Source organism: Anser brachyrhynchus, assembly GCF_964034855.1.
Source record: "Anser brachyrhynchus genome assembly, chromosome: 1".
NCBI lineage: Eukaryota > Metazoa > Chordata > Aves > Anseriformes > Anatidae > Anser > Anser brachyrhynchus.
The window spans coordinates 117306579-117327683 of record NC_137694.1 but is presented as its reverse complement, the minus strand read 5'-3'; the positions used below and the strand labels follow the sequence as shown (position 1 = coordinate 117327683).

The window sequence follows — 21105 nt, the reverse complement described above, 5'->3', positions numbered from 1 at the left end:
CTACATCCAAATCATTTATAAAAATATTGAAGAGGACTGGCCCTAAAATGGAGCCTTGAGGGACCCCACTAGTGACCATCCACCAGCCAGATGTGGCCCCATTTACTACAACCCTTTGAGCCCTGCCTGTCAACCAATTGCTCACCCATCGTATGATGTTTTTGTTTAGCTGTATGCTGGACATTTTGTCCAGTAGGATCCTATGGGAAACCGTGTCAAAAGCTTTGCTGAAGTCCAAAAAGATCACATCAGCTGGTTTCCCTTGATCGACTAGATGGGTGATCTTATCATAAAAAGAAATCAAATTTGTTAGGCAGGACCTACCTCTCATGAACCCATGTTGACTGGGACCAATGACTGCATTGTCCCCCAGGTGCGCTTCAATAACTTCAAGGATCATCCTCTCCATAATTTTACCAGGCACTGACGTGAGACTGACAGGCCCGTAATTGCTAGGGTCTTCTTTCTTACCCTTCTTGAAAATTGGCACAACATTTGCCAGCTTCCAGTCCAATGGGACCTCTCCAGATTCCCAAGATCGTTGAAAAATAATTGAGAGATGTCCCCCGATGATGTCAGCCAGCTCTTTAAGCACCCTGGGATGAATTCCATCCGGACCCATGGACTTGTATGAATCCAGGTGGAGCAGCAAATCCCGCACACGTTCAGGGTCGGTTGGGAGTTTTTCATTCCCACCGTCATATCTCCGTTTTTTCCTTATGGGCTTCTACAATTAAAATTTCTCCTCTTGGACAAAAGTGGAATATTCTTAAAGTTGTTCTGAAAGCCATTCAAGAATACTATTCAAGTGTTGTTTAGCATGTAATTAATGATGCAGACTTCTGTGGAAGCAATGATGGAACAGTTCTGATCCTCTGGGCATCTTCCTTTGAAAAACTAAAACATACAAGAGCAGAATAGAAATAGAGTGTTGTAATCAAAAATGCACACAGAAGAGATGCTTTTGGGTTATCCCATCTAACAAGTTTGTCATACTTACTTGAGGTTTATTGAGTAGAGTGTTATTTTGATTAGAGTAGAACAGTTCAGTTGGAAGTGACCTTCATAAATTATCCAGTCCAACTGTCTGACCACTTCATGGATAACCAAAGGTTAAAGTATATTACTGAGGGCATTATCCAAACATGTCTAGAACACTGACAGGCATGAGACATCAAACACCTGCACAGATAGCCTCTCCCACTATTATACCACTGTCACAGTAAAGAAATTTTTCTTAATGTCCAGTCTGAAACTCCCCCGAACCTCCCCTGGCACTGTTTTGTGACATTTCCATGTATCTTGTTTCCTCTTCTCCTCAGGAAGTTGCAGAAAGCAATGAGGTCACATCTCAGCTTCCTTTTCTGCAGACTAAACAACCCGAGTGTCCTCCCCTATCCTCATAAGACATGCCTTCCAGCTCCTATAGCAGCTTTGTTGCCCTCTTCTGGATGCTTTCAAATACCTTAACATCTTTTCTGTATTGTGGAGCCGAGATATTAAACTATTCCTGTGTAGATCTAATGAACGGCATCTCAAATCTGTGCTTCAGCTTGAAGACCTTGTCTAAAACCTTAATTAGGGAAACAAAATAAACAAACAAACAACAACAACAAAACAAGGCAGATGTCAAAGAACTCAGAAGTAATCAGAGATCTTTTTACCACTTTGTTAATAGATATTGAGTTATCAGCAAGCAGTTGTACTAATGTAGTGATACAGTACAAAAAGAAATGAAGTCCAGGTATAGATGTACAGATGCTTCAAATTGCTATACATCAGTACCAAGGTTAAGTAACTCTAAAAACCCTAGCTTTGAAATTTTCCACACTTATATGCACATTAATCATTTGACTAGGAAAATCCTTAGGAGCCAAAGATGGAGAGTGCCAAGTGTAATTAAGCGTGTGTAATTAAATATCGTTAAGAGTACGGTTTTACAACTAGACATAAATTCCTTTTCTTCTGTGACAATAAGGAAAATGCTTCCCCCCCCCCCAGATTTTTGTTGAAAATGAGAAAAGTGAAACTACTAGCATATTTATTTTATTCCATTTAAAGCATGGCTGAAGTGAAATATATCTTGCAGTTATTATGAATATAGTTTAAAAAAATACAGCTATCTGACCTTGTTGCTATACCTTGTGGCTGGCTGAAGGGTGCTCCCAAGTGTTCAGGTAGTGAATAATATTGCAAGGACAAATTCCTGTTGCTGTTTGCTGGGCAGAAGCTTGACTTGATTTAGTGTCTCAGCTCCACTGGTACAGATGTTCCACCTTAAGAAACAAGGGACAGTTAGATTTCAGTTCACCACCTGATTAAAATAGCTTTCTATCCTATTAATAAATATAACCTTGATTCTACACCCTTTTTCTCTTTGTTTAGAAATTTCCTTAATTGCCACATACACATACCTAAATACACGAAGGTGCCAGCACCTTGCAGTTATGACCTTGCTAAATTGTTGCAGCCTTCTATTACTGCACAGGCTTTGCTTCTTCAGCCACTTTTAATGCTTTCTGTTTCTTTTTTATTACTATTTTGTTATTTTCTCCAGCTGCAGAAAACTATAGCTCTGCCTTGCTGCAGTAGTAATGGCTCTGCTTGCCCATTACTGCATGGCTGCACAGGGTGCAGTTCTGGAGTTGTTCTTCTTCCCTGTCAGGAGAAGCTGGAAGATATACCTGGCAACCTGACACATTCCATCTACCCACAGCTCCTCTACACTAAATGCATTCATAGCCTTGGCTTTCAAGCCTAGCTTGAAAGTAACAGTAAGGATCTTTGTCTGTGACTTTCACAGCTACCGTTCTTCTCCTTATGTCTACTTCATACATATTAACTTCTGATACTGCAGCCTACAAGAAACTTTTGGAACTCCTCCATCAAGACCATTCATGGCTGTTTCAAGCCTCCTAATATGCACAGCCTCATAATTTTCATCCAAATCTTGTGATGTTGAATTTTTTTTTTTCCTCTTTACCATCTCTTCTAGGGTTTTTAGAGGCTCTGGTCTTTAAGAGGTCAGTATGGAAGAAGGAAATACTACGAAGCACCTAGTACATATTGCTCTGGGAAAAGACTAGAGGATGTAACTAATGGATACTCGGAAGATAAAAGATTAAAATATCACCTACAGTCAAAGCTAATCTCACTTTTTCAGGGGAAGCCTGTCTCACGGTTACCATATATTTCAGGCCTTGTAAAAGCTGCTTCATGCAATGCAAGTGATGCTACATGTTCTTGAGTTTATTCATGTTCTCTTTACTTCTATGGCATGATAGAAAAACCTTCCCCTTTTCAGTTGCTGTGAAAACCATTGTCTATGAATTGTGAAAGGGAGTGGTAGAAACAGTGCTTAGCAGCTTTGTATCAGACAAAAAGACTGGCAGTAGGAGAACCGTCCAACTATAATGCTGTCCATGGCACATGGTTAATACTTGATTTACTAGCAATACTGAAAATTTGTTACTTTAAAGATGTTGCCATAAAGAGAGGAAGTTTTTTCTGAGACATTACACTTCTAAAAGAAATGGGAGATTATCTGCTGCTGCTTCTTTTAAGGTAAGCAGCCATATTTTATGATGGGACTTGTTCATATTTTCTTAGGACTTTGATAGTATCCTAAGTTCTTTCAACTGCTGTAGGGTTATACGTGTCATTACCAGTAAACTTAAATCAGTTACTGATACGCCTTATCCCCAACATTCAAATCTTATGTTAACTGCTGGGAAATTCATCAGTCTGTTTTTCAGGTTTGTTGCTTTGACTCATTATTTGGGAAAAAATAATTAAAAAAAGAAGTTGGAAGAAGGGAGGGATGGTTAGAGGGTTGATGAAAGAAATTGTGCTGGAAAGAGTTAAAGGAAAACAGAGGACATCTTCACATAAATGGTTGTTTGGACCTTGGCCTTCAGACATATTAAATCACTGATTGCATTCCTGGGGCAAAGCAGGCTTGATCTATCTCATGCTGCCTAGCACCTTGTTACAAGATGTGTTAAGTCTATAATGTCAGAAGGATATATTGATATAAACACTTGTATTTATTTATTTTTTTCCCTATTCACAACTTTATTAAATATATATATATATATATATTAGAAATATCTGGGAGACTGGTACAGGTCAGTCTCAGTGATGCAACTTAGCCCTGCTCTGCAGCTGGGACTTTGGGAAAATGAGCAAGCTGTGACTTGAATACTTCAGTCTGTTTTTCTGTTTTTGTTAAGGTCCTAGAAAATCTTTTTTTTTTTTTTTTTTTTCAAATGGAATTAAAATAGCAGGTTGATAATTGGCAACGGATGGATAACAATATGTATAAATCTCTCGAAGTGCATAGTTTTTACTCTGGATACCTTACTCTACAACTCAGTCCACCCACAGGTGACCCTTACCCAACCCACTTCCCAATGCTATCCCCAAAGATTGGGAGTAAGGGAAGATTTGTGCAACATAAAGACTAAAATATCCAGGTTTAGATGGGAGGGGATTGGGAAGAATACTCCAGCATCTTTGCATAAAGAAGGTCTTGCCTGCAGCCTCTTCTGTTTTCCATGCCTGCTTAACTGGGCTAACAGCACTGATGGTTCTCTGCAGCTCCCACCCTGTAGGCTCTGATCTGGCTTAGATGCTGCTTTTGACTAAAGCCTAGTAGCTGCAATAAATATAAACCAATTTGTGCAATAGCTTAGCAATATGGAGCAGTGCCCACAAGGGAAGCTGCCTGTGAGTCGAACAGCGTTTGAGACAGACTTTCTAGGGAAGGGTGGCCTTTCTTGTGGCATCTCACCCCTCTTTCTCACCAAGCTCTGTAAGATGCAGCCTGATTTTAAAAGAAGGTATGTTCATCTTGGAGAAGCTGGGGGAAGAAATTGCTGTATTCCTTTAAAAGCATAAAAATAAAAAGGCTGTTCATTTCTTTCATATTTTTCCTAGCCTGTAATTATTCCTAATCAAACTACAACAAACAGTAAACACTAAAAATGAAATAAACGCACTGACAGTTTGCCAATAACGAGCAGAAAATGTTCCATCTGTCTAGCAGTGAGTAAAATGTGTGTAATTACTGCTCATTTTTCTTCTAATTGCTGAGTTATTAGTTTAAAGCTTACGCACAACTGGTGAACAGTGCCGACTACCCATTCTCTAATTACAGCCCCTGCTTTGCTGTGCTGAAATCAAGAAAAGCAAAAAGCAGAAAATTTGCATTTTAAAAGAGTTGTCTGAATTAACCCCTCTGGTAAAAGCATCTTTTCAATATTGGCCTTGCTGGTCAGATCCTTGGCTGACAGAAATCAGCATCTAGGTATATCAGCTGAAGATTTGTCTCTCAGTGGAATTATCACCACTCCTTTTTTTCCTATTTTTTCAAGTCTACATTTTAATTTCTAATTTAGAGAAGATTAAATGCTCTGAAATTTATGGTAGGTCAAGGGAAGTAATTCCAATGAGGAAGCAAAAATTATGGTAGCCACGAGTTAGTAGTACTTGCCTTACTTTGTGCTTCTTTTTCTTTATCTGATTATCTCAAAGTGGGTCAGATGACGGTATGTCTTATGTTTCAGTCTGCACTAAGATAGCTGAGCTGTCTTTATTTGCCCTGGGAAGGCTAAGTCATTTAGAGCCAGGGTGTGCCTGAGGTGGCAGATCTGTGGTCACACAGTCCTGGCCACCTTTTGTCCATCAGGTTTCAGATGGCATCTCGCCACAGGGGCTCTGAAGTCCATGAGGGTTAACTTACCTTGTTTGAGTGTGGTTCAGTATAAGAGGTGAAGGACAGAAAACCGACCGGATTTTGCTCATTTGCAAAAGCCTGGAGTTGTTATTGCACGGGATTTTGGCTCTTAAAAACAATGGTAAAAAATACAGAATGGTGATAGAAGATTAAGGAAGCTGAACAACAGAGCTGTCAACCTAGCAGTTTCTGGGATCACAACTCAAAGGGATTTTAGCGTGGCACCAAAGCAAGGCAGACGTAATGGCCTGTAGACTGAACTTCACAGCATGGGATCCACACTTCTACCGGCGGATATTTATGGGTTCACAAATGGGAAAAGATTGAAAAACTGGTGTGGTAGGTTCTCATAGGAAACCCTTAGCTACAAGCTAAGGTGTTGGTGTTTAGAAGCAGGATGAAGCCACAGATGGAGTCATGAAATGAAATGCTAGAAAAATTGGAAAAAAGTATAACAGGACAGAATTCATTTTTCTGGGTGAGCACTGTGTTGGTATGGTTTAGGTGGTAAAATCTCCCACTCCAAAATCACAGCACTTAGTCCTATCAGCAGTACCTCTGTGTGGATTACCCATATCTACAGAGTAGTTGAGATGCCCCTAGCCTGCTTCAATGGTGGTTATATCCTAGTTGGAGCAGTGGCAAAAACCCTCGCAGAAGCTTAGTAGGTGTGAAGGCTTCCTATTGTCTTGGCCTGATTTTTGGCTGCAGGTGAACCACTCAGTTTAAAACCTTCTGTTTTAATTTGCCCATAAAATAAAATAAAAACTCACTTTTCTCTAGCTAGTGTTATTTCTGGTGAACAAGATGTGAGGAAACTCTGGGTGGAATCCAAATGGTATAAACTATGAAGAAAATACAACTAGCCATTGTGCCTCCATAAAAGGTTTGTTTCATAGTTTTTAGTCCAGATCTTCCAATACAGGCCATCCGTTTCTAAAGAAAGGAGAAGAAGGGATGTACCACCCACGTTCACATTCATTGAAGAATTAGGTCAATAAAAAAATATTGAAGAGAAATTATGCATTAAAAAAAGTTAGAATTTGGGCACTATATTTAAGGGGTTATCTTAGATTTAAAAAGAATGATGAACTGTGTGAAGTACTAATTACCTGGGATAAGCAGTCAACAACAACAAAAACAACAACAAAACCACAATTTTGTTTTTGCTTTAGCTGTAGCTTCAGACTTTAGAAAGCATTTGCACATTTGCTTGCCCAGGAAGACGTCTGAGGAGAAAAACGGTTGTCTTTGATACTGGCAGATGTGAATGCACAGCAGCCTTGCCTTGGTGTGCCTGTGTAACTCTCGCAAATGTCAGTGACAAATGTTTAACTAAAGAGGAGGAGGGGAAAGGTTCTGTACATTCATCTGGTTTTAAGAAACAAAAGCATCCAGGAATCACACCAAAACAAAACAAAACAAAAACACCCCAAACCAACCAACCAATAACAACAAAAAAGAAACAAACCCAACCCTTTTTAAGGATGCACTGCTTTGGCAGAGAGCAGGGTGGTTCTGGTGATGGTTTAACCTTGTCATGGGACCAGAAGTGCACATAGTGAGAGGCTGGGATTTGAGGAAAAGGATGGAAGAACAATAAAAATTTATTTAAGCATTTTTGCTCTGTGGCTAGAGAACTGAAGATTTCCTCCTGCTTTTCAGTTCTGAATAAATGTATTTTTTTCATGGTTTCATGCATATTATGCATAATCCTTTAGATATGCTTGCCAGCTGTGTAGTAGAGATAGGGGCTGCTGGGACTTTGCTACTTTAAAAATGGTGGAGATACTTCACCAGAAAAAGAGCTGAAATGAAATAATTATTTGCATAATCTTTCTAGAGTCACCTAGATTTCTTGAAAGCAGCTTAACATGTTTGGAATAATCTATTAGGGAAATATTTAGGGAAAAATACTTTTCCTTCTGACCATATGCATTTGATTTTTCTCTCTTGGTCTAAAAGATTTAAACTGCTTTATATTCATTTTAGGAACATTTTATTTCAGAATAATAGCTCCTATTTTAAATGCTGTAAGTTCATTCTCCTCATGCAGAACAACAGGGAAAGTTTTTTTGTTTGTTTGTTTGTTTGTTTTTCCTGCAAAATTAGCTCACTGCAATTTATTTTAGCATAGGTCCTGTACTTCCAAATGTTCTTTTCAACTCAATATATATGACCTTTTTCTGTTTGTTGAACTGTTTGTGATGTTTTGCAAAGAAGAGAATACCCCTTTCTCTGCAGAATTTCAGGGAAGAGGGGACAATGTGAGTATTATACAGATATGTAATCTTCACTATAGTTAAACTGCTTTCATACAATAAGGACTGGGTGTGTAAAGGTCTTTATTTTTGTCAACTATCTCAAAAATATTTTTTTTTCCTTTATTTTTCCCCCCCCTCCTCCTAGAAATTAAGATGAAAATTAAGTCACAGAGGAAAGGTGGATATTTTTCTCTGAAATAGCAAGATCCTTGGGTAGTTTTGGGTCAAAAGTCTGTTGTTCTACCAGAAAATGAAAAAAATATTCAATTTTAGATTGTATTTTTGTGCTTGCAACGTAAACATCTGATATTTACAGTATAATTGTCCAGTATAGCAGTGTAAATATCCAATAAAAAATCAAAACTTATGTAACATAGCTGTTTCTTTAACAGAAAGGAGTTCAAACACATTTTCTGGTGCACTGATAAGACTGCATAATGGATAAATGGAGAAAATATTCTGAACATCTTTCTGCAGAACACTTCTGCATTAAAACATAGTGCGTTTGTATATTATGTTGTGGCATTGTACATGTATATTCCCTTGAATATTAGAATAAAGTTTTCTATTAGATATTTTTAATCATCTCTGTTGCAAATACAACAGCTCTTTATTCATTGTTTTAAGGACTGCTACAAGTGGCTAAAGCTGATTTAGCTATTCATAAAATATCATTTGCCATCAGAATAGAGCTACTTTCGAACCACCCTACTTTCACAAATTAAATGAATTTCATATCTCTTGACTCTGCAGCATCTATGCTGAGGCTTTGGACAGCTAAAGGGATAGCTAGAGCTGAATGCACAGACCTGGCATAAATGGCACTGTGTGTTTGTGCACAAAGGAGCAGGTCAGGCAGTGCAAAGAAAGTACTTGGAAGCGTGAAATAATTACCTAATTCATCTCCATTGGAGGAGTAGGCCTTGCTTTCAGGATCTACAATGTAGGCTTTCTTTCACCAACTTGATTTGCCAAGGTTAATCTGTTCATAGGCTCTAGCTTTGTCTGCCTAAGTTGCATTTATGAAGCATTTTTATGACAGTTGGCTTGTCTGGTGCTTAAGACCATTTTAAATGTGGTTATTTTTGTTTTAACTTGAAGTGATTCACGATCACATAAATAAACTGGTATGAAAAAATAAAAATAAAACTTAAAATTTTAGATGATATCATCTGCCATGAGGGAAACCTTGAACATATCTAGAACAGTATTTTCAGCACTATTGAACATTGAGGAAGAGTGAGAAATTTAAAGAAAGTGGATATTTCTTGGCCATTTTTATTTTAAAGTAAAACAAATTTACAAATAAAAAGTTAATTTCAGGTTTTTGAAAAGGTGTCACAAACCATACAGCATTGAAAATGGTAGTAAAAGCTATAAAAATAGTTGTGCATCTACATGAAATTTTAAGAAAAATAATTTTGAAGGACTGTTAACATCCTTTATAATAGAAGATAACTATCAGTTTTATTGTAACTGTAACATATGTGAGGATGTTTGTTTAATTCCCCAGTTGTCAGACATGAGGTTGAAAGTTTTTAATAGCCTCTGGCTATCAAATCTACAGCCTTAGGCTCCTGTTTGTAATTTAATATGAGTAATTTATTATGAATAGAGAAAAAACAAGAATTGCCCAATAGATATGAAAGCACATTTACATTATAATTATTAGGCACATAATAGCTAGAAAATAGATAAAAGGAATTTTAGAGTAATTTTGGCAGGAGAATAGTATCATCTGCTAAGATAAAGCAGAAAAATATGGCTCTGGAGAAATTATGTGTGAGGGAAGCTGTGGTTATAGTCAAAAGGTCATCCTCATCTCAGCTGCTGACTTGCTTGTAATGTAAACCACTTTCAGAAAGTTGTGTGTGACTTAGAAACATCGTTTTTCTCTGCTGTCTGAGCCTGTGCACAATTGTAACAGAGGCATCAGTAAAGAGGGGTTTTCAGGGCATATGACTTTGGCATCAGTAGATGTGTAGGTGACTTTTAATTTTGCTTTTCTTTTGAATGTTTCCACTTTCAGAAAACTCAGTTTCACAAAGCAACTAAAGTATGTAGTACTCCTCCCTAGAAAACTAAGCCCTCTAGACTAGATTTCCCAGAGGATCTTGGCACTGAAGAGCACCTACCTCGACCCCAAGCAACTGGTCACATTTTCTCCAAAGGGTCAGTGCTCACTGCTCTCAAGTGGGAGAACAGCTGAAAATCTTGTCCATGCTATACAGCAACTGAATCTCTGTTCTGACTGTTTAATCCCAGAGAGTTATGTTGGAATTTCCATATATCTTCAACATATTTTAATGTCTCATTTACTAAAATAAGATCACACACTAACCATTTAGATATTTAAGTAGATGCCAAGTGTTTGCTTTCTGAAGGTGTTGCAGACCTACCTCACTGTTCATCTGTGGCAATTTAAATACCCACAGACATGTATTGCAGCCTGAGAGTTTCTGAGATTGTTCCCTGTGACAATTTCTCTTCCCACCCATCCTCTTTTTCTTTCCACCTCTCTCCCTTACCCCCCCTTTCTTGTTGTTTCTTCTGCTAAGGATTGCCATTCATGCCTCAGAGTCCTGGGCATGGCCACTAGTATGTGTCCTCATGACCTGAATACTTGTTTGAGGTCCTCATGTATGATACCTTGTTGGATGAATTATTTGCCGTCTTTCAGAAGTCTCAGTGTGTTTCCACCAGTTGAGGTGAGTTGACACGTGTCCTCCTTCTTCGCCACCCAAGTCGCTACAGCAGTTCACTGGTGTGAATCATTGCCATGGATCCTGCCTTCTGGAGCAAATGTTTATATTTGAGATGCCAACAAAATTCAAAGATAGGAATAAGGATTTATTTTATAATTGTGAAGTAGGATTCAGGAGTGGGGATATTTTGCCAGTAATTTGGAAATGATATCTCTGTTTCCCCCCCTTTTCTTAAGGTGAGAAAAATGCCATGAAAAGGGGTAGTTGTGCTAACATAAGTGCTCCTGTCCAAATGTGAAACAGTTATCCTATTCCTGGTGCACGTTGCAGGAAAAGCTTTACTGTGGTTTAACCCATCAAGCAGCTAAACACCACACAGCCACGTCCCTTTCCAGGACACAAGGTTCTTACAGAGGCTCCGCTGACAATGTTACTAAAATAACTTTTGTGCCAAAAAACTCTGTGTTTTCAGTCACTATGAGTACTGCAATCTGCATATGTATACTCTTGTCAGGATGCTTCAAAGGCAAGCTCATAAGCTCACAAGGTCTTGTGTGATTTCACAATGTCTCAGGAGTGTGGTACACAATGATATATGGCTGTGCGTTACCTCATTCCAACAGCAGCAGAGACTACTCCCTAGCAAGGGGGTTTAAGAAAGCAGGACCAAACCTATCCTTAGAGACTATCAATAGAAATATACCTCTTAATTTAATTTTATTTTTGCACTTGGCTGTAGACAATGGACCATTTATTTATTTATTTATTTATTCATTATTTTTATAAATTCTGGAAGAGTTAGAATGTGCCCATTTTATTCCTGCAGTGAATCTGTCCTTATGCAACAATGACCTAGGAAAAAGCATATCCAACAAGGCAGTGAAATCAGAAAGTACACATCTGGGGTTAGCAAGGGGACAATAACATTCAAAATTACTTGAATAAAGTAGAAGGCTGTGGCAGAAAGATGATGCATGCAATTGAATTTAGAATAAGTGAGAGCAATGAAGCTACAAAGGAAAAACCAGAAGGAAATAAGATTTTTAAAAGATGCTTATCACAGAACCCTAATCAAGATAATGGAAGTACTAAGCAAACCCTTAAAATCTTACATTCTTACAGATATTACACACCACTTTTCACATCATTAAATGCAATTTGTAAATGGCAAAGAAAGCTGTCAGATATGCAGCGGGATCTGTGTTCTCTCTGTCTACACAGAATACTCATAGGTTTTCAGCAGAAAAAAAAGCACTGTCTATTCAAGACATGGAATTTGATTAAGGTATTCAGTTCTAGCAACTGCAGACCACTATGTACATGTTTAAATGTCTTTCTGCATTGGAGCCTTCATTTTTTAATTCAACTTCACTTTTATGAGTGATAGTAAATATTTTCATCTTTTCTGCATCTTTAACAATAAATTGTATTAAAAAAAAAGCATCAGTTTTTAGTCAAGAATTAAAACATGTTTGATTCAGCTTCTGCTGGTTTAATATTGCCCATGTGGTGAAAATGAACAACACAGAAACATTTTCCTTCAAGTCTCTTGTTTTCTCCAAGTCTCCAAGACATGCCATTTTAAAAATTGTGTCATTACAGAGTAATGCTAAACAACTGTTCTCTGCTTTTGCTAATAGTGACGTGAACATATCTTGAGTAAGGCTTGGAAGCAAATCATCTCTGTGTTGACTAGGTGCTTCAATTACTTAATTCACAAAGCAGAAAAAAGATACAATTCATACCATGATGCAATGATTTGCTGAACATCAAACACACCATGTGTGTTTCTAAGCAAGACAAAAGTGATAGAAGAGAATAACCATTGCTGCCTTTCAAGGATTTCTGCGGTGATAGAACTGATTTACATTTTTAGTGGGCTGATTAGCAGAGATTTTGATGTTTAGATGCACCCTTGAAGTGATTTTCATGTATGCTGCACTTATCTGGAACTCTTCCCTTATTTGGAGTGAATTTGAGTTGCCTGCAGATGCGTGACAGCTTCATTCCTCGATTTTATAATGGAAAGAACATCAAGAACAGGGTGGACAGACTTTACGTTTACTTTAAGGTATTAAGTTGTTTTTTGAAAAGTTAGCCTAATGCTTTACTTGTACTGGGCTCACCTTGGTTGCTCACCTTTGTTTCACTCAAGCCTGATGAAGTTGATGGCCTCTGAATACCAAAGGGGCTGCATGGTGCCCGTGCTGTCTTGTGGGGGACCTTAAGTTGCCAATTCCTTGTACCCTGCAGATACTTGCTGTCCTCCTGCTTTGTTTTATTGTCACTGATTTCTGAGGGTTGGGGCACTGGAAAGCCTCCTACCCTCAGTGTGGTGCTGGTGCTGGTTTTTGAGCATGGAGGTGGCTCCTTGCATAAGCTGAGATCTGGCAGTGGAAAAATCATTGACTGCTGTGGGGATCTGAAACCTCTCCTATGAATGGTGATGCTACAGTGCCCTCTGGCACCCCAGCAGTCCCAGGCATTCCTGTCTTGATGCTGAGCTGATCATTTGCGAACTGTGGCGTTTCAAAACCAGACTAAAATATATATTTTAGAGTTTCTGTAGGAAATCCCAGGGGAGGTAGAACTGTGTGCCTGTATCATATGTGGAGAAAGGTCTTGTGTCAGTGGGCTTCATTAGCGTTTGTTTGAATTAAGTTGTAGGTCCAGGAGCATTTACTTACTATATAGAGGAGATCACTCTATGGTTCTGATTGGACCCTGCGATGCAATTAGCTACAACTTTTTAGAAACACTGATGTAAAGTCTCCTATTTATCTCGTCTGCAATGGGAAATTTGCAAATGCTAAATTAACTGTGTCCAGAAGAAGCTTTACAATGGTAACCTCCATAACGCCAGTCTGAGAGTGCTTGAGACTATTCTGGGAAAAGCAAATATGCTTAATTAAAAAGATTAAAAAAGGAGTAATATTCGTAAGAACAACTTCGGACAGAAGAAGTTGACTAAAGTAATGCCACAGAATTGCCATTATAGGATGATTGCTATTAAGTTTTTGATTACCCAATAACAGAACAAGCAGTACTGTTATTAACTGCTCATAGAAAAATAGGGAGCAGTTAAACTGAAGGAGTGCTGTCATAAAATCCAGGAAAACTCTGAGCTGGATTGCTGCAGATAAGTAGCTGAAGCAAATGCTATGTAAAGCATATAATCTAAGGAGTAGCTTCCAGCAAAATTAATGTAGGCCCAGCAGGGACTCAGAGCAAAAGAATAAAACAAATAGTGCTGGGCCATTATGCTGTACTGTTGTGTCAGAGGTTTTAAAACAGTTGTGTAATAAGCATCTTTTTACTGTCTTCTGTGCTTACTGTTTTTTTTATTTATTATTATTATTTTATTTTATTTTTTATTGCAGAATAGAATCCTTCTGAAAGTCTGCCTCTTGGTCTTTCTTTCTTTCTTTTTTTTTTTTTTGATAATGGTCAAAATCAGCATGACAAAATTAGTAATTTCTATCTGACCGTATATTGATAAGCAAGTTGGAGAGAGGAAAGAGAAGATGAGTGCTTAGGCTTATTTTTGCTTTATTTTAATCAAAGGAAATAATTAGTTTTAGGTAAATGTTTTGAATATAAGGTAAATATTCGGCCTTCTTCCACCATAGTACATTGCTACTTGCATTTGAAATATATGTCCATAGGTAGGCCATTTGAACATAGTTGAGAAAATAATAGATCTCTCATATGGCAGATGTGAACCATTCTGTTGACAATAAAATATTCTTTGTGGCTGTTGGTCCAGCCTAACTGGTGGTGAGAATCACCTGAAAATATAACCCCGCCTGATCTGTGCACGTTATGCAGTTATTCTGTCATAGGCACAGGATGTTGCCATCTTTCTCCTCCTCCTCATGGGAAGAGCTCTGACAAATGTTCCTCCCCTTGCGATGTGATGAGGTGGTAAATCATTCTGCTCAAAAGTTCTCCAAGTGATGGATCCATGTTTGAAAACATCTGATACTTTCACCTCAAGAAGCAGAGTTATGGGGATATAGCAGGAATACTGGCTGGTAGTTGCATGGTAACTATGAAATTATGGAAGATAAGTGTCAGTGTCTGAATTCTAACCAGCTAACTGCAATAAACCTGTAGTACCTAAGAGGATACCAGAGGCTTCCAATGGTTGGCAGAAGCCAGCAAAGATACAGCTGACACTTCAGATAGCTTATTTACTTTACTCGATTGCAGGGGTCTTGCTCTAGCAGCTGCACATCTGAGGGGAAAAGATACTGTTAGATGAGCTTCATAATATATATAATGCAAAAGAGCAATGATGACTGCAGCTTTAGGCATCATCAGCTTCAGAGGTGTGTTACGTTGGTTGTTCAGGTAAATAATGAATATTAATGAAATAAGAGTGAAAAAATGGTCTGTTTGTGTACACAAGATTGAACTTTCTCACACTCGTGCATCCATTTAAGAAGCACTTATATATCTATACTCAGGAGATGGAGTTTACTTGTACAAACTCACTTAGAAATTTTGTGGGCCATGTATTTACCTTCTTTAAATCATATGACTTGAGATTTGTATGGGAGAAGGGGATGAGCAGGTGTGGGTGGGAGCAACTCCACTGAAGCACAAATGAAAGCTTGGTTTGGAACAACTTGGAAACATTTTGACCTTCATATATTTGTTGGTATTCACTTTTTACAGTGTTATATGAGAACAAGCCTAAGTAGCTTTGATTCTGGGAACATTATTTTTATTGTTGGCTTCTGAAGGTATCCTTCTAAATTTTAACATTTCATGGAAGAAATGGTTCATTTGTTGTAGATGAAGCCTCTATTAATATTTTCTCTGTTCGAATCACATTTGCACAAATTTGGAGCATTCATTTTATTTCAGAGCAATGCAAAGAATTATGAAATATATACACTATGTAAATATTAACCTTTATTAACTGCTTTAACTACTAAGTAAAGGGAGAAGAAAATGTTATTTCCTAGCAAACTCTTTAAAATATTTGTGAATTGCAATGTTTCTTGCTTATAATCTATTTCTCTAAATCTCTAGACATGTCTTAATGTTGAAAATACACTAATATTCATTATTTATTCTGATTAACTGTGGGTTGTAGCTAGAAACACCTTTAGGGCCTTTTTTTTTTTTAAGTTTTGCTAGGTAAAATAGCAAATTATTATAGTGAAGAGCAAAGTTCATACATTAAGACAAAATGGTATTTTGAGGTACCATTTCCATCCCAGCATTACATCCAGTTTTAAAAATTTATTTTAATGGAAAACACCTAAAATAGGAAGGGATTATATGAAGACAGAAGTGCCTTATCTTTCTGAGTTGCAAACTTGGAACTGAGAATACATGAAAGAGGGTGTTCTTATCCTTCAGAATCTGTATTCATTTTAATGTTGGTCTGAGATTCTGCCAACACTGCAAAATAAAGAAACTATCTCAGTGTACATTTCCTCATATTAGTTTTTTTTAGTTACCCCAAGTACAAATAGCAGTGGAACAAGCTTTCCTTCGGTTTGCAATACCTGAGAAACATGCTCAGAGTGGTGTGATTTCCCTGGGGTAATTTCACTGATACCCCTCAAAAAAGAAAGAAAACCATCATACACTGTTCACAGAATCATAATGTCATAGAATTGCCTGGCTTGGAAGGGACCTCGTAGGTCATCTAGTTCCAACACCCCTGCCATAGGCATGGAGGCCATCCACTAGATCAGGTTGCTCAGGGTCTCATCTAACCTGAACACCTCCAGAGATGGGGCATCCATAACCTCTCTGGGTAACCTGTTCCAGTGCCTCACCATCCTCTGTTATATAAATCTTGTTAGGCCAAGAGGGATGGTCTGCCTGCATTCCCAGCAGGTCACCCGTAGTTTCATCTAGTATCACCAGGTGAACCTTGCTTGAGGGGACAGGACATCTTCCCTTTCTGAGCTGAGAGCCACCCAGGAAGGAGCTCAGCATCGTTGGAGGAGCTGCTGACCGACACTCACTGAGCTCCCCAGGGTTCAGGCTTCTTTCTGAATTTCTCTGTGAAGGAATCAAAGTCAAGATATGCCCCAAAATTGGGCTGTATTCTGGTGTTCATCTTTGAGGAGGGCTTGTGCCAGAGCTCTGCTGTGAAGTCCCTCAATGTATCAGAAAGACTGAAATACACTTGTGAGCATATCCTGAAAACAGAGAAGGAAAATTTGACCATTTCCCTCTTCTCTACACCCTCTAACTGAAGTGATTTTGCTCATATATTGATCAGTATGTTGTACCATTAAGCAGTAGATGTAATGAATTTGCCCCCCAGCTGCCAGTGCCAACCACATATGGGATAATAAAATACAGATCACAGAGAGGGTACATGCAAGCCATATGTGAATAAATACTTCTAAAGTGCAGTTTAAATAGTATTATTTATATTTATATAAATTTAGAATTTTATTAAAATAATAAATGGAAAAGGATTATAGGATGAAAATGCCAGATAGCACAGAAAACTTGGTAGCCTGGCAAGTTTATATTGACTTGACACAAAGAGGTTACAGAAAGTGTTCAATGTGCAGTTCATATTGAACCAATTTGAGGGTCCTTATTTTACAGCTGGTGGAGAAGGTGTACTTTCCACTGTGCTGATAAAATGTCACCTGTTGAGCTCTGTGTAAACTGACCTTTTTTGGATGGTCACATAGCAGCTGGGATGCCATCTGCATAAAGTGAGATGGCAGGTGATAGTGAGGGAAGAGCAAATACTCTTAGCAGCAGCAGCAGCAGCAACAGCAGCTCAGACCTTTCAGTTGTGTTTGTTTTACTTGCCTTAGTGTTTGTCAACAGCAGATGTGCTCAGGAAGTTTCGGTGTTGAAACTGGACTGGAAGGGAAGAAGCCAGACTCACTGTGTGTATATTGATTTATACCATCAAATAAATAATAACAAAAAAATGTCCAAGTTGCAAAAAACAGGAGAAAAGCCAGGCTGAGAACACAGTGTTCTTTATTAATGATCTATTTCTTTCATACTGCTCTTATATTTTTATTTAGAAGCAAGTCAGTGTTTATTACTGGCTTGTCTTACCCTTCAAATCATATAGCTTAATCTGTATATTGAGAATTTCTTTACTATCATAAGAGTTATTGCTGTACATTGAAATTTTAACACATTCGTAAATTTTAGGTTACTAAAAGCACAGAAAGCACTATTGGAATCTAAACAAAATATATTAAAGTAGACTTCCTATGGTTTCAGTCCTTGCAAAAATTGTATTAGCCAATATTTTCACCTCAGAGAATCTTTCAGGGAAACTTGATATTTTCCTATTTCCTTTTAATTATCATATAAATTAGCTATACTTTTGGGAAGAGTGGATTTAGGGGGTCAAATAAAGATTTTGGTCATTTCACTCTGTTATTAACATTTTAGTATTAGCTACCATCTACAGCAGAAAATGAAAGAGCAAATATTCCTGTTGAAGTGTATTCAAATGCACTGATGACAGGTTGAGAATAAAAATCCAACAGATATTTAGCTGTTGCAGGACCATGCTATAAATTATAAAATATTAAAAGGTTCAGTGCTATTTGTAGAGTAATATGAATGCAACAATTAGGAGTATGAAATGTGACAATGAAAAAAAACCAAACCTACTTCAGCAGCTCATATTGCAAGCAAGAAGAATAGTTTAAATGCCATCAGCTTTATGGGAAATTTACAGGCTATGCAGGCTATAGCAGTTAAATCCCAATTTTCGGTAGTGATACATAACTGTATTTAGAATAATCTGAACTGGGCTTAAGAATGAGGATGTATTCCTCTATCAACAACTTTGAAAAAGAAACAAAGTGTGGGAAGAACATGCAGAAATAAAGTAGGGAAGGAAACTGCATCACTTTAATGATAGCTGCTTTGCCTGTGAATATTAGAAGTAAAAGGTTTTTGCCTTGTGACAATATAAGCAATGCTTCTATTTTGCAAACAAACAAACAAAAAAACCCACCACATACACGCAAAAACAACCACCATCCAGTGGCCAACGAATCTTCCTCTATTCATTGTCATCCACAGCAAATCTCATGCACAATTTATGTCCCCAAAATTAGTTTTCTGTTGTGAGTGGGAGGAAACTTCCAACAATTCACTTGGTCTCTTTGTTTTATTTTTAGAGTATTCAGATGGTTAAAACAGCAGAAATGTGCCAGACATCTAGGAGAAATACCTTCTTGTTCTTTAGGGACAGCAACAGCATAAAATTGTCACTCTGTTCTACTTCCTCTGCCTTTCTCAATGTTTTTACACTGGGTTACTGCTTTCTTCCTCCAGCATCCTCTGAAAACCCTTTAAGGCAACTGAAGGCTGATAGAATAGGTAACAATATTAAAAAGGAGAAGGAGTGTGTAAGAAGGATTTAACAGGGCTGATGAGAAAAAGAAATAAGCCCATATTTTTGCCATGTCAACAAAAGCATGAAAGTCATAGAATCATTAAGGTTGGAAAATCCTTAAGGTTGGAAAATACTTTCAAGATCATCTGGTCCAACCATCACCCTACTACCAATGTCACCCACTAAGCCATGTCCCTAAGCACCAGGACTAAACTTTCCTTGAACACCCCCAGGGACGGTGACTCCACCACTTCCCTGGGCAACCCATTCCAATGCCTGACTGCTCTTTCTGAGAAGAATGGTATCTAATTCCTGTTGGAAGTTGATAGGAAGTTTGGTAGAGATGAGTGCATCTGTGCAAACCCACACACGTCACATGAAGCAAAAGCAATTTGCAGAGAGGCAAAGGAGAGAAAATTTATTAATTCCATAAGAATGGTGCTACTTTCTTTTCCTTTTGAAGTTGTTGGATTCCATAGAGAACTGCAGGAGCTGGTTTGCAGATGTCGTCACCAGAAAAACAGCAATCTGCAAAGAAGGATACTTCTTTGGACTGTCAGGGTGAATTTAACTCATCACATATAAACATCTATGATGTAAATGCTACCTCGGAGTAAGTCATCTTATGTTCTTATTAAGAGATAAGAGTAACAGACATTTCTAGGGAGAGATTCATCTTTTCTTGAGGAACACATTTATGTCTGGTCAGAGAAATCATGCCCTAAAAGCATCTGTTTTTATCCATTTGCTATAAAGAAAGCCTGGACTTAAGAGCTTCAGACATAGACATTAACAGTGAAGCTGTAACATTAGAGGAGATGAATTCTACATTAGTGTTTAGTTCTGAGGGGTTGAGATTACTGCATGAAGAAGAGATCGCCTGACTCTCCTTGAAGCACTGTGAGAGCAGATAATGGGACAAGAATTTCTGATTCTCTTTCTGGTCCCTGTGGGAACCCTCTTGTGCGCTAGTGCCAACAAGATTTATATGGCAAACTACATTACTCCAGACAAGTCAGGCACTGAGGAAAACAGAGGAGTCTCAGCTTTAGCCTGCCTGGCCTTACATCAATAACTTGCTTTATCAGTTCTCCCTTTAATGAATGCTGTGGAAGAAATATTTTTTCTCCGATACTGCACTCTTGCTTCAAGATGCACACGGTTATCCTGATTGCATAGATTTAGGAAGTGCCTATAGGTGATTTTAACTGATGGGATAGAGACAGTGATACTTTTTGAGCCAGTACTTTCCTTCTATTTGTTTATGTAATCCAAAGACATTTTGAGGATATTGAATTTCCTTGCTGCTTCAGAATGATCTATGGGGTGACCCCAAGCCACTACCTTTTACTTAAAAGAAAAAAAAAATTAAATTCATAGAAAATGTGTAGTGCGTTTTGGTTATTTGTAGTAGCTGCTTGTTTCCTCGGCAGTAATTTTTAGGACACGGTTTTATTTGTAAGAGAATTCTTTGATAAGGGAAGGGAGAAAAAGGATGGTGTGTGTCCTGTGTCCTAATCTATCATTGCTGTCAGTTATTTCTGGGTCAAGCAACTAAATTCCTGCTACAGAAATAACCACTTCTGCTTCTCACTTTCCTACCAGTTATTCTAGATGAAGCAGCACACAAAAAACAACAAAAAAGACCCACTTGTACCGTTAGGGCCAATACATCAGTTTCTGTAATCTGTGGCTTGGCAGACCTTTGGTAATTTATGCTGTCTGAGGATGTGATCTGCATCTTTTATTTGTTTCTGAAAATCTAAATAAAGTCGTTTATTTGGGGTTTAACTTCTTCATTTGCAAAAGGCATTCAGCTTTGATACCATTAGTGAGGGAAACATTCCTCCAATGGTGAGACCGGTGAAAAACATCAGAGAACTTCTCCAGGGCCAGCTCAGATCCTGTTCTGCCTTCAGCATATATTTGAATCTGCTAATGCCAGACAGAATACATTCCCCCCCTGCCCCCAGCCTCTTACCTGTCCCTCAGAGGCAACCACTGATGAGCTACATTTTTCCTCTCTTAATGAAAAGG

General features: G+C 38.1%; 2 protein-coding genes across 5 annotated transcripts in view; one reads left to right on the top strand and one right to left on the bottom strand.

Annotated features, from left to right (window-relative positions):
- Nucleotides 1–8387, bottom strand: part of LOC308188083 (uncharacterized protein) — a 40920-nt gene extending 32533 nt beyond the window's left edge. Inside the window, exon 1 of the mRNA XM_080576722.1 lies at nt 146–8387. Within this exon, the coding sequence (XP_080432848.1) occupies nt 146–149 (4 nt within the window). The 5' untranslated portion in view covers nt 150–8387. The remainder of the gene's footprint in view (nt 1–145) is intronic.
- Nucleotides 1–21105, top strand: part of DSCAM (DS cell adhesion molecule) — a 473116-nt gene that overhangs the window by 120225 nt on the left and 331786 nt on the right. The window lies entirely within an intron of this gene.